The sequence below is a fragment of the Triturus cristatus genome, chromosome 2_2, assembly GCF_964204655.1.
Source record: "Triturus cristatus chromosome 2_2, aTriCri1.1, whole genome shotgun sequence".
Lineage (NCBI taxonomy): Eukaryota > Metazoa > Chordata > Amphibia > Caudata > Salamandridae > Triturus > Triturus cristatus.
This window is the reverse complement of record NC_140582.1, coordinates 729,351,822-729,370,656: the sequence shown is the minus strand read 5'-3', so window position 1 is coordinate 729,370,656 and position 18,835 is coordinate 729,351,822. Positions and strand designations below refer to the sequence as shown.

The 18,835-nt window shown below is 42.7% G+C and overlaps 1 protein-coding gene across 8 annotated transcripts in view; it reads left to right on the top strand.

Moving 5' to 3' along the window:
• The window catches only part of FAT1 (FAT atypical cadherin 1), a 277,803-nt gene that overhangs the window by 155,059 nt on the left and 103,909 nt on the right, over positions 1–18,835 (top strand). For all 8 annotated transcript variants that reach the window (XR_014978169.1, XR_014978170.1, XM_085641986.1 and 5 more), the window contains exons 8-9: positions 45–320; positions 2,635–2,845. Coding sequence is in view for 6 of the 8 variants with exons in the window: in XM_085641986.1 (XP_085498112.1) it covers positions 45–320; positions 2,635–2,845 (487 nt within the window). In the remaining 2 variants the exon portion in view is untranslated. The remainder of the gene's footprint in view (positions 1–44; positions 321–2,634; positions 2,846–18,835) is intronic.

The following is an 18,835-nucleotide window of genomic DNA, read 5'->3' as shown; positions in this document are numbered from 1 at the left end:
TCTTGCTAAATACTAAACTATTACAAATCTCTCTTTCATGACAGGTGTTCATCAAAGTGATAGACATAAACGACCACCGGCCTGAGTTTTCTGCTTCCAGCTATGAAGTGCTTATTCCCGAGGACACGGTACCAGAAACTGAAATCCTACAGATCAGTGCCACTGACAAGGACGAGAAGAACAAATTAATCTACTCATTACAGAGCAGTATTGATCCCACTAGTCTGAAAAAGTTCCGCTTGGATCCTGGTACTGGCTCCCTCTATGTGGTTGAAAAGTTGGATCATGAGACTATGCATCAGCATGTCCTCACTGTGACGGTAAGCTTGGGCTTCATTATTTAGCTTCTTCATTAAACGAGCATTGGTAGAACCCATAGATCTCGTCTTTGGGACCTATTGACTATGCAAGTACCTTTTAATAGTGTACAACATCAGCAAAGATGCTGTGAAGCACAGCCAATAAACAAAAGGGGTAGGGGGCAACAAGCATTGGCTTTGCCAAACTGAATGTCTTTTAGCCATGTTGTCTTGCAGCTCAACTGCTGTTCAACATGGCTGAAAGTTACTGAAAGCCCAGAATCACAGGATGTTGAGCCGACTCGGTCTCTTCACCCCCATGTTGAGTTTATTGTCCTGCCCCTCTTAACTAACAAAATCGCTATGCGTGGCCTGCACTGACCGCATCATAGCACTCTTTTCAGTGGCTTTCAGCCATGCTAAACTGCAGACAGCATGGATAAAAGACATTCACATTGACAAGGCCAATAGCTTTGGCATTAACGAGATCTGTTGGCTTTGCCAGTGCTTGTTCAGTGTTGACGGGGTCTTGATGATCAAATGTGGAAGTGATAGTGAGAAACACTTGAGGAGCTGTGAAGTGAAGTTAGGATGTGGTGTGACAGCCAGAGCTGCCGAATGGGGAACCAGGTTCGAATCTCTGGGTCGGCTGAACATTTTTAATTCTTGGGCAAATTACTTGTGCTTTCCCCTGCCTACGACAATGAATGTCTCATTGTGTAATGTAACTGGTGAGCACTGAAAGTGCTCCAATGCCATCGGCTGGTGTTGGCACTATGGGAAGATGGAGTACAGAACAAGCGTTCCAATACTATCCAAACATGCAAAAAAAATAAAAAATAAAGAATGCAGCGATGAGCGAGTTAGTGGGGGGATGGGTCAAGCAGGAGAGGGTTGGGGAGCTGGACAAACAACAATGGGTAAAAAAAAATGTAATTGTGGCAGGATTAGTGCAAAAAATGAATGTCTCATTGTGTAATGTAACTGTTGAGTAATTAAAGTGCTCCGATATCATTGCCTGTGTTTGCGCTATGGTAAGATGCACAACCGAGCAAGTGCGCCAATCTCATCGGATCGTTAAAAAAAAATAGACAAGTGCTGTTAGTGTTTTAACAACTTTTAAAGAAATGCATTATCTTATGTACATGCACATGCATCTTAGTGGTATGTGCACAAGGGAGTCCGCCTGAAAACGCAAGTACTCCTATGGAAAACAAAGAAATAATAGTTCTGCAAACCGGGAGCAGTGCAAGGAGACGTACATGGTTCATGCGCTATAGGAGGGCCAAATACAAAAAGAAGGCAAGACACCCTCATGCCATCACAAATGATGGCAACACTGAAGTTTACCAATAGGTAGGAGGTGGGTGGCAAGTAACCCCCCAGATAGCACACAAGTCTTTTGGAGACAGTGCATGCGCTGTCTAGCTGAGACCTAAAAAGGCCTGATGGTGCAACCACTACTAATGCTGCATCATTTTGTAGGTGCACACATGCGCTAAGATGTATGGGCACATCTATGAAATGATGCTTGTGGTATCTTTCTTTTATTTACCAATCCTATAATATGATGCCAATGGAGGGGCTCTTAGCCCAGTGTAAGTTCCACAAAGAGCTTATGGTGTCACGTAGATGAGACCTAAAAATGCACCTTTCACACATATCCTGTTAACAGAGGTCTTAATCATAGTTGTTGTTGAAAGGTTTCAGCTTCCTGTTTTAAATGGATGAATGTATGCTTTTTTCTATTTGTTACCTAAAACTTATCCTTCAGGGGCTTTATTACACTTGAATAAATGTTATTTCGTTTTTCATTGTATTCTCCTGCATTGAATAAGCCAATCCTAGAATTCATTTGCCAATCAATATTTGCCTTCCACGCATAGACTGCTGTCTAAATGTTAGGTGATGGCCGTATAGCTAGAAGTAAGGGTCTTGTGGAGAAAAACATAGCTCGTTCATGAACGGGATTTATCTTTCAGGCAGAATGTTGTTACAGTTCATTGGAATGTGTAGGTATTGAAAGAATCTAAAGCAGCCATCTGAGTGCTGGAAGGTAGCTATATAGACTGAAGAGTAATTTGTTTTACTTTTGTATTTGGTATAAATTCAAGAAGTGTGTAATAATGATAGGTCTTTAAAATGATTGCTTTAGCAACTTGAACAGTCGCATACTTGAACTTAACAAGTGGCATCCTATTTACTACAAGCCGTCATCTTCTCTTGAATAATGACTTCAGAAATCCAGAGTCACGATTTATGTAGTATGCTGCAGATGTGTAGAGCTCTTGGCATTTGTTTGACTGCTCTTGTCTTTATCATTTTTTTTGTTTAGGTACGAGATCAAGATGTTCCTGTCAAGCGCAACTTTGCTAGAGTCATTGTAAATGTTAGTGACACAAACGACCATGCTCCATGGTTTACAAGCTCATCCTACAAAGGGCGAGTTTTTGAGTCTGCAGCTCTAGGATCAGCAGTGCTTCAAGTAACTGCCCGGGACAAGGATAAAGGGAAAAATGCTGAAATCCTATATTCCATTGAGTCTGGTAGGTTTGCTCTATGCAACTGGCCTTTAATGGGAAATGAATGCTTCAGGCTGTGGATGATCTGAGACGAATACAAAAAAAGTGTTTGTTTGAGCACTGTGTTAGCTATCCCGTTACCAAATAATGTGACATTTTGACTGATTTTGTAACCCACAAACACCTGCATTTCCTGGTTCTTTGTTTTTCTATTTTGTTGTTGTATGTAGATTGACACAAATGGAATACTTATTTTCATCTTGGGGGTAATCAACGAATCTGAGCCTATCATGCACCAGTGACTTCAACTGAGAAAAGTACATACATTAAAATGCGATAATGTAGTTGCACTGTATAGTGCTCTGTGTTGTGTTAGGGTGCATATGATGACTTTAGATCTTTTTCCACAAGTCCTGAAGCACACTTTTTGAATGCAACTTCTTCCTTTCTGTACATGGGAAATGATGGGCCAGGCTTTTGGTATTCTATTTTTGGGTCTGTGAATAATCTTCTCAGTACCTGTTGTCCATTAGACATTTCAAGCAAATTTCCTGTAGTACATATGTCATTTTATGTTATTGACATCATGTGTTATTGAGGCTTGGGTTTAATATCTTGATTTAAGAGTTGTTAAGGCACTCCAGTTTCACTCTGTGGCCAGCATTTCTAAGAAATGTGCAGTCTTCACAAGTCTCCATAGAATGGGGCCACTACTGTCTTACTTCCAGCATCATTGCTGCAATCTGTGAATACAATCAAATTGTATCTTCTTTTATCCCTGAAATTCACCTGTTAGACTGCAGGGTTTCTTGCTATTCATCTGTATTATTTGAAAGATACTCCATGATTGAGGCTGATACTAGACAAGAAGATTTCCATCTGAATAACTTTAAATGCTTGTCCAGCTCTGATCATTCCATCACAATCATAGCTCCCTTATATGTACCACCCATCTCACCATGATGTTCCTCATCAAACAGTTGCAAGTGCTCAAAAACCTCCATAAGATTGGAATAGTGGTTCCTCCCGAAAAGCTACTAAACCTGCAAATTCTGAATGTCTATGGAGGATTCTTTAATATTAGAACTTGTATTTACTAATCTCAACCTTCAAACCAGAAGATGATTTTATTATTTGGACCACTTGCTATCCCCTTTGCCCTTCCATACTAACCTCCTTTCCAGTTAGTTCAAAATTAAATATCCAAAGACCTCAAACCAGATTTGACCTAACAGGTCTCTAATTCCTTAAAAAAACAAGATTGTTTCACTGTGAGAACAGAGAGACCCATAAAACATGTTCACCATTGCAATGAATCTATTGTAAGCAGCCAGACACCATCAAAGGAATTTAAAGGTCGTCGCATCCTGCAAAGCACCAAATCTGTTCACTGTCTAGACTTGCACAGCCCACATCACATTGATATATACGTGCCATCTTACACATGACAGATGCTGTTCCTACATATATGGTTATGGAATTCATCGGTTATCTTCATATACAAAAGATTTAAAGTCTTTAATATTCCCAGCAGGGATGAGGTGAATAAATAGTGAAGCACTTCATCATGATGAACTTGTATATCTAAGAAAGGAGTAGTGTCTCATAATTGTTTAGGAACAATCAGACAAGTCTTAAGGCTGCTTTCCCGTGAGCTATAATTTTAAAACTAATAGCCTCTCCCACTACTGTGCAATCCATAATAAGTGCCGATGGCCACCAGGAGTCATTTCAGAGGGAGGTGTCTGCCGAAGAACAGAACTTTATTTTTGTTTGTGTTGAGCTTCAGGCAGTTGTTTTTCATCCAAGCGGATTTTGAGCTCCGGAACATCCATGACCTTGGGGTGTTCAAAAAGCAGTTAAAAACATGGCTTTTTTAGTTCTCCAGTCACGTCTTTCACTTCCGCGCCCCCCTGCCTAGGTTTTAGCGCTGGGACACTTCCGAGTAGCCGTGCGCGCTATAAATGCTGGTTCACTTAACATACAGTTGTGGAAGTTGGTCTTCGTCGACGTGAAATCCGCTCAGAGTGAGAGGACGAGTTGGGTATCGTCGGCATAAGAGATGGTGATGTTATGGGCTCTGACAAAGTCTGCGAGTTGTGTCATGTAAATGTTGAAGAGGGATGGACTAGGGAAGATCCTTGAGGGACTCCGCAGATGGTGTGCTTGTGTTGTGATGTGAAGGGAGTGAGACTGATTCAATGGGTGTGCTCCGTGAGAAAGGAAGCCATCCATCTGAGCGCGTCGTCTGTGATTAAGATCTGGGATGGTCGATCTGTGAGTGTGTGATGGGAGACTGTGTTGACGACTGCAGAGAGGTAGTACAGGATCAGGGAGGCTGATTTCCCTCTGTCGGGTAGGGTGTGGATTTTGTCAGTTGCTGCGATCAAGGCTGTCCCGGTGCTGTGATTGGCTTTGAAACCTCATTGGAAAGGGTCCAGCAGGTCGTTTCTCTCCAGTTGTTCGGTGAGTTGAGGTTGATAGCCTTCTCCGGGACTTTGGCGGGAAACCGTATCAGTGAGATGGGGCGGTAGTTCTGGAGCTCCCTGGTGCCTGCAGAGGTTATCTTCAGGAAGGAATCTCACCTCTGCTAGTTTGCAGACATCAGGAAAGGTGGCTGTGGTGATGGAGGCGTTGAGGATGGGGGTGAGCTGGCGGCTGATTTAGTCTCTGCTGAGGTTAAAAAGCTGGTCGCGGCATGGCGGGTGCTCCAGAGTGGATAGAGTTCCTTAGAGTATTTGTGTTCGGTGTTCTGAGTTGCATGCGGTGGACGAGGGGTCGGTGGTAGTGGTTGATGGGATGCTGAGGTCTGTTGGTGGTGGATCGATGTTTCTGTAGATGGTTGCTATTTTGTTGTGGAAGTGGTCGGCGAGGGATTTACAGAGTGCCTGTGAATAGGGAATAGGGTTTTCGGTGGCTGGCAGGCAGGTAAACTCTCCGACGATGATGAAAAGTTCCTTGGTGTTGTTGGTGCTGGTCTTGATCCTGTGTGCCGGGCCACCTTTTTTGCAGCTTTGATCTGGCGGTGGTAGTTGAGGCCCGCTTGGATGTGGCTCGGTCTGTTGTTCCTGCTGGTGTGCCATCTTCTTTCCAGTTGTTTGCATCTGCGCTTCTGTGTGCTGAATTACGGCATTTATAGGCTGGCTTGTTTAGGGGATTTGTGCTTTTTGGCTGGTTTTTGTTGGAGTCAGGGCCGGCTTTAGGGTAGTATGACTGGTGCGGCTGCAGTGGACGCTGACCTCAGGTGGGGGCGCTGTGTTTCGCAGTAACTTAGGATTTAAAAGTAGCTGATACAGAGTTCCTTGTGCATGCAGTTTTGAGGCGGCAATAAAATGTCAAGTTAACTCTTGTGCTTAATGTTCCTGCTAGAGAGACAAATCAGAGGTTTGTCTAGTGGCAATTGTGACTTGCTACTAGACTTGCCATAATGTAGTGCAGAGATTTGATATGCCTGCTGAAAGGAATAGATCTGTATTTAAAGTAAGTAGCTGAGTGGATTAGCGAAGCCAGCCTTTACCAGCCCTTTAAAATAAAGGAAATGTATGTGAGAGAGGGAATATGGCGAGTTGAGGGCCCTTTTGCCAGGTGGTAGTGAGGGAATGTGAGGGGTGAGGTCATGCAGTGGCTAAAATAGATTGTCGCACTCTGCGCAGGCAGCACTAAAGCTGGCCCTGGTGGGAGTGACTCGATGGGTGGTGCTGGTGATCCAGGCGTTGAAGTTCTCTACTGCCTGGTTAAGGTTGGGGTGATGTTGGGCCATGTGATGCTGAGGGCGTTGGCCCATTGCTGCTGAGTGACTGTGGTCCAGATGTGGAAGGAGTGCTTTGGCAGTCGGTTGGGGATGGTGCGGGGAGGTTCAAGTGTTCATTGGAGTATTCGGACCAGGTGAGTTCTGTAGTGTAACTATATCGGATTCTGTTGCTGGATGTAAAGACTAGGTATAGCGTGGGTCTTGCTTTGTGTATGGGGTCTGTGACCAGCTGCTTGAGGCCGATATCGACCAATCTTTCCAGGAGGTCGGTGGAGTTGATGTTTGTGGGGCATCCAGGTGGAAGTAGAGTTCTCCGAGGAAGACCCAGTGTTGAGATTCAGTGCCGAGCCGGGTGATTAATTCCACAATGGCATCGCTGAGGCCAGTTCGTGGTCCTTGTGGTCGATAAGCAAGGGCGATTTTAATGGTGGTTTTGTTGTTGGTGCAGAGATGAAATTTGATGTGTTCCATGATCGGTGTGGTTTCATCATCGGTGGGGGTGTAAGAGATCAATTCTTGTGTGCAATGGGGATACCACTTAGGTGTTCATTGGTGCGGTTGCCTTGTTTAATCTTGTAGCTGGTGGGTGTTGCTTTGGTGAGGGCTGAGGCGAAGATGAGCCAGGTCTAAGTAACAAAGGTCACATTGAGGCGAGGGTGGAGATGGTGTCCGAGACTTCGGTGGTGTGTTTGGAAAGGGATCTGGTATTAATCAGGGGGCAGTTGAGGTCTCTGCCACAGGGGCTGGCATGGCATTGGTTGCTGTGATGGCAGTCTGTTGCGAGGTGCAAGTAAACTAGCAGCAGATGCAGATGAAAGGTCCTGCAGTGGAGTGGAGTGAGGTGATGCGAGGCAGTAGTTTTTGCTGCGTCTGAGGTTCAGGGCACGGTCATCTGTGGCAGAATATGTGGGGGAGTGCGAAGGCCCAGGCTAACTGGGTGCTGGGCATGGTCCAAGCGCAGATTGGTTTGCCTTTATTATGCCAGCGGCCTCCATAAGATGTGCTACGAGGGGCTGAGAAGGGAATGAGGCCCGAGCGGGTAAAGAATTGCGGGAGCAGGTGGGGGGACATGGCAGTACTCAGCGACAGTGGAGCAACAAGTTAACCAAATACCAGTAAACACTGTGAATCCTGTGCAACTAATTAATACACCACAATAGAACACCAATTAGAGTAACGAAAGGGCAAAACATTGACGAAAAAGGCAGACTAACTGCTTTGGGGAGGTAGCAGGATCGAACCTGTGAGGTCTCATGTGGGAGAAGAGTCACAACCACACTAAGCAACAGTCAGTGGGAGCGATGCACAGACCAGGAGGTGAGCTCCTACTCAGAGGCTGCTCGACGGCCTCCATAAATAGCACTGGGAGGGGCAGACAGGGAGGCGGGGTGGGTAGGGAGCGGGGCCGAGCTAGAAAAAATAGCAGGAGCGGGTGGGGGTGATGGGGCAGCACACAAAGAGACAATCACACAACAATTTAATGTGATACCAGTAAACACTGTGAAACCTGTGCAACTAATTAAATACCACAATACCACAACAATTAGAGTAACGAAAAGCTAAATATGGACAAAAAAGGCAGAGTAACGACTATGGGGAGGCTGCGGTATCCTGCGAGGTCTCTGCTTGGAGGCGAGTCTCTAGACAACTGCACTAAGCAGCAGCCAGTGGGGAGCTGTGCACAGACCAGGAGCTCAGCTGCTGCTCCTGTCTTGCTACACTATACAAGGTCGCTCTAACTGTGCTTACACGTCAAACCTACTCCGTAGGTCTTCAAACATGTTGGACTCCGTGCTGAGAGCTTTACCCTTTCTGTCTGGTTGACCTCCTCAGCATTCATCCCTCTAGCATAACTCCTCAAAAAACAAGCAATTGACAAGCTGTTAGTGCATAATACTGTATTCCAGATGAGCCTCTGTCCATTGAGGGGGGTCTAAGCATAGTCTTCAGTATTGACTAATATTCTGACAACCTCAGTTTACGAACAAATTGCTTTGGCTTCACGTACGGTTTTGGTTGCTTTCTCTTGTCAAGTGTTTCCTGTTAGTCTTTTAATCTGTCTGGACGCGATAGCTCGACTTTTTATCCCGAATCTTTCAACATTTTTCAAAGCTGTTTCTATAGTCTCTGGTTTTATCTGGAACTTGACTAAAAACCTCGTTTGCAGGTCTCTGAAAATCATTCGATACATTTGGGGCTAAACGATTTGTTGTGACCTCTCCTGCATGATTTGTGAGGTCGTCACCCAAATGTTATCAGTTGTGTATTTTCAGATTCGTGCATTAAGTATTCGCTGCCACAGATGAAAATATTGCTGATTTTGGTAAAACCATAAATATATGCACAGCAGTGTACTATAGGAGGCTGTTTGTTACGTGCGTGCAGGGAATAAGTGAGAAACCCTGACCTCCCAGAGATCAAAGATGAGTTTGGCTTTTGATGTCCAAGCAGATTAGGAGAGGAATTGTCACATGAAAAATCGGCCAGACCTTTTGTAGGCCGTAATGTTTAACTTGACCTTGTTTTGATATGACTGGCGGGCACTTGGCGAGCACCTCATAGCTGTTAAAGCCTTTCACATGCGGCATGAACATTCCGTAAATATTTGCGATGCTTGGTTGAGTCAGTAATTGAGTATTTCAGGCAGGGTTTGTGTACAGAACTGCCCTTTGTAATCGCGCCTTTACCGCAAACCTCATTTTTGAAGCAAAGATTTTCCTGTTCACAGTTAGTTTGACAGTTTGTGTGAGATTCCAAGCTTTATTGCTGAAAAGGAAACGTTTGATAGAATAGAATGTAGGTTAGCAATAAATTATGAGTAGACTCATTTCTTCTGTTAAAAGAGACATAAAAACACCCTTCACTTAGTTGTCAGACAGTTTACTCTAAAACAGTATGAAACTAATTTTAAAATACTGGTCAATTAAATCTATAATATCCTGTGCTCTGAAGTAAGGAACATTTCTGAACTTTGAAAAGAAACTGGTGTTTAATTTTCTTTTCACTGGGCATAATACTTTGGCTTGTTAATATAACATATTGTCAAAATATTGGCCTTGTGAATTACTTATTCATGAAAGCTGATATAACTCCAACCTGATGCGATCATATTCTTCTGCTGGGGTGTAATACAGCTTTCCGGGCTAAGTAACATCAAACACCACACCCACAATGTAATGTGGCAAGATACCGTTTTCCTCAACTTCAAAGTCGAACTTAAGTCTCAGAAGGCATACATCTACACAATGTTTTGCCTGCACCTTATAAAGATGGTTCAGGTATTCTCGTTTACTCCTCCTCCAAACTTTAAATAAAAGAAAATATGCTCTTTGAGAGTTGGGTTAGTTAGGTCATGGTTACAGTTCAGACTATTCTCCTCTGGGGGAATTTTCCCACTATTGTGCTGAATAGGTTCTTTACATTTACTTTGAATCATTTATTCTCTTGGAAAAAGCCAATCCTGAAATATTTGAGGAGTAAGCAATTAGACTGCCTTTTAGTGTCCAAACACTTAAAAGAAATGGCATGTTTCAGCTCTTGTGATTTTTTTTTTTTTTTCTTCTATAAAATTATATTTTCTCTTAGCACATAATAAACCAGTTGAACAAACCAACTACTTTATAAGACTGACATCTCCTCTCATGTGGACCCCAGACACTTTACTTTTTCGTCACCTTGGTTTTGCCCTTCTCTTTGCACTAATGCTTTTATACTCGGTTCTTCAACATTTCTCCCCTATACAAGTTCACCCTGGAAATATGAATGAGCATACTTGTCTATCCAACTACTCTGTTCACAGTGATATTGATGGGTGTTCCATGAGTGGCATATTATCTCCCGCCCCCACCTGTGCTTAGTGCAGCTGTGAGCTGGCGCTTGCCTTCAAAAATGAACTCAGAGGCTTATATGCATTATCTCACTAAAGGAGGAATGTTTTGATTTCTAAAATCTCGCTCTTGATGGTAGATACTTTATTCTGAATTACATTTTTATAAAGTGATAATGTATCTTTAATGTTATCTGTAATGCACTTTGCTCTGTAAGAGTTTGCAAAAATCCGTAGATTATTGACTTTCTTGGAAACCCACAAGGGGATTTCTCACTTTTGCCCAGCTCTGAATTGACCATTATTTTATTATCCATATGGTGAATTATTGTCTTCCTATTGGCCGGCGCAGCATTGATAGATTGAAAAGTAGCTCAGGGATCTCCATCTGCTGGACTCTCAAATCATCCAGCAACCACCTCAAATTCAACCCCAACAAAACCGAACTCCTCCTCATCCAACCCAAAGAAAAATCCTTTCTCGTAGATATCGGTCTTTACAACATCACTGCACTAAACTAAAAACTGTCCATCTCAAACTCTGTTAAATCCCTGGAGATCACTCTTGACAGTCACTTAAGCATGAACGAGCATATTCATGTCCCTGCGAAAAGCACCTTCCACATGGTGAAACATCTAAAAAAAACAAAAAAAAAAAAAAGTCAAACCTTTACTACCAATGAAAGACCTACAAACTGTAGTGCAAGCCCTCATTCTCCCCAAGCTATACTATGGTAAAGCAGTTATTAGGTTTGCTCCAAAAATATACTTGGCCCCTTTGAAAGCAACTCTTCACGGAGCAGCCAGGCTTCTATCAGGGGTAAAGGTGCTATGACCACATCACTCCCACTCTCAAGCAGCTCAACTGACTTCCAAACAAGGCAAGAGCTGTAATCAAAACTGCATTCATAAGTCATAAAGCTCTCTTTTCACAGATAAACTAATCTACCTCTCAAATCATCAAAAGCCAGACACAAGAGACCGCTACGAAGCTCAAACAGTCTTTACTACGTCTTTATACCTACCCCAAATGTAAACCACGTAATCATTATTATGCAAACTGTGTAGCGCTCGGATGCCCTCGGGTCAAGTTCGCCCTATACAAAACGCAATAAATAAACATTGAAAAAAGACCATGAGAGCTTATGTGTCGGTCAACCATTTCTGTCACGGAATTTAGAGTAAAATATTATTAGGGACTTTTGATCCCTAAAAGAAACCTAATTTTGGTGTGGTCACTTCGTAGAGAAGTTTATATAGGTTAGGTTACAGAAGGATTGTTTTGTGCACTTCAGTTGCAATGAACTGTTGTAACAATATAATCAGAGGTCTTTCCTGTATGGTGCAAAGCTTGAGCAGAATGCTGTGAACATTCTGATTTCTGGCTAAGAGGAGCAGCTGTTCTCTCTTGCTTCAGTGTCCCTCATTGGTTTACCTTGCATACCAGGGTATAGAAGACTACTCCCATTAGAATTCTGGGACTACTAGGGTGCACAATCTGCAGCGTTTCCTGGCTTTTCTTAATTAGATCCTGGTCCTGCCCTGCCCTACTGGAAAATAGCTTTCTGTTGCACCATTTAGTGGTAAAGATCAAACCGAACACTAGACCCCTAGAAGGAGAGGGCCTGTTAGCCTTGATCCTGTGCTTACTTGTGTAAAAGAGGAGCAAGGGCGGTGAGAATCGAAGTTTCCGAACATATCTGCTGTGGAGATCTAGAATGTTAGTAACACAAAAATATTTTACTCCAACTGACCATGTCGTGGTCTTTAATATTCCCTAAAGATGGATTTATTCGATGAGCTGGGGAACTTATAACTTCACCCCTAGGTGAGCAAGGAAGCAATTCCTTTTAGTTTTTATTACCCTCACACACCCTAGTGGTGTCATGCTTCATCATCGGGTCACCCCGACGCCTAAAAGTCGGGGTGGGCTCGACCACAGTGTTGGGAGCGCTTTGAAGAAATTGCAAACCAGGGAGGCTATAAGATAAAAAACCTCAGGCAGATCCCCGGTTTCCCTTTATTCTTGGGTCTGTCTGGGTTAATTAAAAATAATAATATGAGTAGGGTTATGTATAGGAATATTATGGTCCTATGACCCTAGTGCCAACATGTTTCAGTCCACAGTGGCCTTAAAGGTCCAGGACTTTCTTCAGGGCAAAAGAAACCACCCTGGGATACAGAAGGGGGAATTCCCTATTCTGTTTTATTAATAGACAAGGGTAGAGTAGCTACTCCTTGTATGAGAGACGGATTAAATAATCTGTCTTGCGTTATGAATCCATCTGTAAGAGAAAACACAAAGAAACACATATCCAATTCATATAAATCGGTTTTCATCAAGGTATTTCCATAGTGACGTGTTTCAATTTCGTGTTTGAAATCAAGAGCCACACCTATAAGTGCCTAGTGGTCAAAAAGGCAAAATAGTGTGCAGCTGTATCCAAGTCTGTGTCACTCACAATTAGTGGCTCTGTACAGTTAACTGGCGTGTCTGATCTATTGTGCGGTGGCGATTATGCTCGCATTCTATATAGAACCAGTTCGTGACCGTGGATGCTATCAATGTAAAACAGACTCTCATAAAACTCCCAAACATACCTCAAACACACCTTATCTGTGGTAAACCACAGTACTTAAAAACATGCGTGACTCTTAATCTCTATGGGTAACAGTGCAAGTGACATTCATTCTTGCATCCTTGCTTACCCGCATTTCGAACGGAATTCGTTTCTCAGGGGATGGAAGGGCTAATGGAGTAGCTCTGTAGTCAAACCCTAACGTTAGCCCCAGGGAAAATATAAAGCGAAAAGTTGTCAACCGCTTATGAGGTTTAGGGCATCAGGGATCTAAAATCATAGATGCTAACTCTTTTTTCTCCTTATCTCGATAAGGGTCCCAATGTTAAGGAAATTCATCCTAGTATCCCAGACTTACTTCGTCAAGAGTCCTGCTCCGCTTCGCCACCTATTAGGACCCGATCCCCGGCGTTTCGCGCCGTGTTACGGGTCTCGGAAGGTTTATAAGGCTACCGTGGTACAAAGTACAAATGCTTACAGAACAGCATGTCTGAATTTACTGGCAGATACGAAATACTACAAAAAAATCAACCGGGATCCCACACAACGGATAAAAACAACTATCATGACACTAACAACTGATGCACTAACAAAAGAATGGATTACGAAGAAAGAACATGAATTTCTGAACCAGGAGAACCCCAGAATTCCCTTGTTCTATACCATCCCAAAAATACACAAAGGGAAGAACCCTCCCCCGGGGAGACCTATCGTCTCAGGGATAGGTTCCATTCTGGAACCCTTGTCAAAATATACTGACTGGTTCCTACGTCCCTTGGTCAAGAAGATTAAATCATATGTTCAAGATACCAAACACCTCTTTAATCTCTTGACACAGGTTAAATACGATCCAGCCGTTAATCTGTTGGTATGTTTAGACGTAGAAGCATTATACACGAACATACCTCAGGCGGAAAGCATCAGAGTGATCCAAGAGATACTCAGGAAGGAAGATTGGGGATGGGCAGCACCCATTGATTGGGTGATCACCCTCATACACCTGGCATTGACAGAGAATTTCTTCACCTTTGAAGATCAACTATACTTACAAATACATGGGACATCGATGGGGAGCACATTTGCCCCTAGTTTGGCATGCCTGTACGTTAGTTATTTTGAGGACCTTCACATCTGGACTCAAAATCCATACAGTACACATATCTGTAAATGGTATAGGTACATCGATGATGTCCTCATGATCTGGAGAGGTGATCTTACCAGTCTTGAGAACTTTAAGATGTGGATTAATTCCCTAAACCCACATCTCCACTTCACTATGAATGTAAACAAAGAAAGTATCTCGTTCTTAGATGTTACATTCACAGCTAAGGATGGCACACTGGAGAGTTCGCTATATACAAAGCCAACGGACAGGAACAGTCTATTGAGATTTGATAGTGCCCATCCACGATCCTTAAGAGAGAATTTACCAGTAGGCCAATTCTTGAGGATTCGTAGGAACTGTTCCAACCTTCAAACATACAAAAAAGAGGCAACCATTCTGAGTGAAAAATTACAACAGAAGATGTACCCGAACAAAATCATACAAAGGGCTAACAAAAGAGCACGCAACACACCAAGGGAAGCACTGTTAGAGACATACACTAAGGAACAATCAGACCAACTTATATGTGTAACAACATATAACTCATCATCCAATGACCTGAAAAAAATAATAAATAAGAAATGGTCAATATTGACATCAAACAGGCTATCCTTTGAAAAACCCATGTTCTCATTTAGAAAAAAATCTAATTTGAGAAATGCCCTGGTACACACTAACTCCTTCATCCCTAAACAAACTAATCAACAGACACTATGGGGATTACCACCAGTGATGGGACATTATCCATGTGGGTCATGTGTAGCCTGCCCCTTCACTGAACACACTAAAACTTTGGAACTGGGACTTAATTTTCCATGGGAACAGAGATCACACACCAATTGTAACTCCGAGTCTGTGATCTACATGATAAAATGCCCCTGCGGACTTATGTATGTTGGTATGACGAGTCGTATGATCAAAGTCCGCATCAGCGAACACAGAAGCACTATACGCAGATCAGTCACAGCCACAAGGCTTACTGCCCATTACCAAGAGAAAAAACATAAGGACACAGAGCTGAAGTGGACAGTATTAGAAAAGGTTACCACGTTGGGGAATAACTTACAGCGAAAACTTCTAGAACGTGAACAACGATGGGTGTATCGCCTAAAGACCCACGAGACGGGTCTTAATGATGGTATCCCTTGGAACCAATTGAATAAATAGATGGAGCACATTAATCTCGATAAGCACGGGAATAATTCTAAGTGTCCGCCTGAAATCAGTGGGGAACCCTCTACTAACTACCATCTCCCTAGTGGTGGCCGTAGTTACCGCATAATGTGAGACACTGATTACCTTAGACTTTAAAATGGTCAACCATCCTGTATATGCAGCATGTACACTAAAGTGACGCAACACTCTTATGACACCATTATCCATCAGTGAATATACACTCCCTCTTACATTCTTTTTAAGATTGGTCCGAGAATTATGAGTAAGTGATGTCCAAAGATTATCACGGATACCATATGAGCCCCGGGATACGAACGATGCTTTAGATCTCCCGTCAGATGATGAAATTGATCGGGACACCAGCCTGCGCACGCGCAGAGACAATACATCCTGAATTATGTCTTGATCTATTAACTAATATAAATAAACATACTCGTTTTAGGAATTTAAAGTGCACAATTTACGAGTGTTTATGTAGACGTCAACATATTTGTACAATTGGAACCACGGTTCCAGTAGCGAGCGATTTACCGGTCCTGCGCATGCGTAGAGACAATACATCCTAATCTATGTTTTTATCCATTTACTAATATAATAAAACATACTCGTTTTGGGAATTTAAGTGCACAATTTACGAGTGTTTATGTAGACATCAACATATTTGTATAATCGGAACCACGGTTCCATTAGCGAGCGAGTTACCGGTCCTCTGACCAGCTCCTGCTACCCATTGGCTACCAAATTGGGTTAGAGGTCATGTCTGACCAATCCTGTGCGGGGAACTACCCCGATTACGTGCTGACGCGGACCAATCCCGTCGATAGCTACACCAACACGGAAGTAATAACCTTCCGAGACCCGTAACACGGCGCGAAACGCCGGGGATCGGGTCCTAATAGGTGGCGAAGCGGAGCAGGACTCTTGACGAAGTAAGTCTGGGATACTAGGATGAATTTCCTTAACATTGGGACCCTTATCGAGATAAGGAGAAAAAAGAGTTAGCATCTATGATTTTAGATCCCTGATGCCCTAAACCTCATAAGCGGTTGACAACTTTTCGCTTTATATTTTCCCTGGGGCTAACGTTAGGGTTTGACTACAGAGCTACTCCATTAGCCCTTCCATCCCCTGAGAAACGAATTCCGTTCGAAATGCGGGTAAGCAAGGATGCAAGAATGAATGTCACTTGCACTGTTACCCATAGAGATTAAGAGTCACGCATGTTTTTAAGTACTGTGGTTTACCACAGATAAGGTGTGTTTGAGGTATGTTTGGGAGTTTTATGAGAGTCTGTTTTACATTGATAGCATCCACGGTCACGAACTGGTTCTATATAGAATGCGAGCATAATCGCCACCGCACAATAGATCAGACACGCCAATTAACTGTACAGAGCCACTAATTGTGAGTGACACAGACTTGGATACAGCTGCACACTATTTTGCCTTTTTGACCACTAGGCACTTATAGGTGTGGCTCTTGATTTCAAACACGAAATTGAAACACGTCACTATGGAAATACCTTGATGAAAACCGATTTATATGAATTGGATATGTGTTTCTTTGTGTTTTCTCTTACAGATGGATTCATAACGCAAGACAGATTATTTAATCCGTCTCTCATACAAGGAGTAGCTACTCTACCCTTGTCTATTAATAAAACAGAATAGGGAATTCCCCCTTCTGTATCCCAGGGTGGTTTCTTTTGCCCTGAAGAAAGTCCTGGACCTTTAAGGCCACTGTGGACTGAAACATGTTGGCACTAGGGTCATAGGACCATAATATTCCTATACATAACCCTACTCATATTATTATTTTTAATTAACCCAGACAGACCCAAGAATAAAGGGAAACCGGGGATCTGCCTGAGGTTTTTTATCTTATAGCCTCCCTGGTTTGCAATTTCTTCAAAGCGCTCCCAACACTGTGGTCGAGCCCACCCCGACTTTTAGGCGTCGGGGTGACCCGATGATGAAGCATGACACCACTAGGGTGTGTGAGGGTAATAAAAACTAAAAGGAATTGCTTCCTTGCTCACCTAGGGGTGAAGTTATAAGTTCCCCAGCTCATCGAATAAATCCATCTTTAGGGAATATTAAAGACCACGACATGGTCAGTTGGAGTAAAATATTTTTGTGTTACTATTGATATTGGGAGGGGTTACTCTGACCTATATCCTCTCTACCCTTTGGGCACGAGAATTTTGTTCTCAAATAGCCCCTGTGTAAAATAGATCTAGAATGTTATTCAGTATTGCAGAAAGGTAAGAAAAGTATGGAGGCTGTGCTGAAGTGCATGTCTTGATCCAGAAGAGACAGCCTTTTCCAGGATAGCAGCACCGTTGGATTTCTTTTGAATCTGCTCCGATATCGAGCAGGAGCTACTTTTAATCCTTTCCAGGGCCTTCTAGCTCCACACCGCCTATATACTTGACCAACTGTGAAGGAGAAAAATGTGTGTTTTTTATTGTGAGAGGACTGGCTGTAAAAACTACCTAGATCACTGGTTGAACTGGCATCAGCTGTAAGGAGGTGAACTCCACTGTGAAGAACTTTTAACTTTTTTCCCCATTCACAGCAGTGACAGTCTGACCGTCCTTTCATTAGGTCATGAGATGCATCCTTTCTGTTATGTTTGTGTATTTATAAAACCTCACTTTGCACTGCGGCGACTTCATACATCCTCAGACAACTTGTGGGTGTTTTAGGTCAGCTACACCTGACACAGGTCAACTCTCAAAATCTTTCAAATTGATCTATTCACAAGCCCTTTGCACATAGATTTCAACCCTGAAGTGGTCACTGAATTATCCTGGTCAGTTTTTTGAACACCTTCAGTTAATGCGAAGTGCAGCTGCTGCTAGTGAGAGCCTAGATGTGACTCACTAAATTGGATGCACTCAAAACACTTGAGTCCGGAATAAGGCAACTAATGAAATATCTTGGGCTTGAAATCCCAACTTAAAAATGCCTGCCTTGGGCTTCCAGCAGTTGTCAAGTGCATTGTCTTCTTTAACCTACTTGTAGGAAGACTGTACTGGCTTACGAAGAACTTCTACTACTTTCTAATGTATATAATTAGCTGCAAAATACTTACATTTTCTTGGTAAGAAATTGCGTGGTAAAGGCACCCGCATGGCAATGGATGCATGGTAAAGGTATTGCATGGTAATGACCACGCATTAAATGTTGCTTCCCCTTTCTGCAAGCCACACTTCTGAGTATATTTTACCTATGCACAGCAGATGTCGATATTGGTTTCCATAAAGCAGCATTTCTCAAATGTGACACAGTGTACCCGCTGTAAATCTTTCAGGTCAAGGAAATAGACTTTAAAGGGATTTTGAAAGGAGGAAGTGGTTACTGTAAAGAGGTTTTGTGATAAGAACACACTGTGGTTTCGGTATTAATATAAATATTTTCCATAATTTCTGATTTTCGTCGATGTGAGCTTCTAAATTATTTATTAGAAAAGTTTATTATTGGGCAAACATGACCCATAAGGGTATCGAGCACTGTACAAAGAAGCAGATAGGACTGGTCAGTAACATCGTACATAATAAACACATAGTAAGTTAA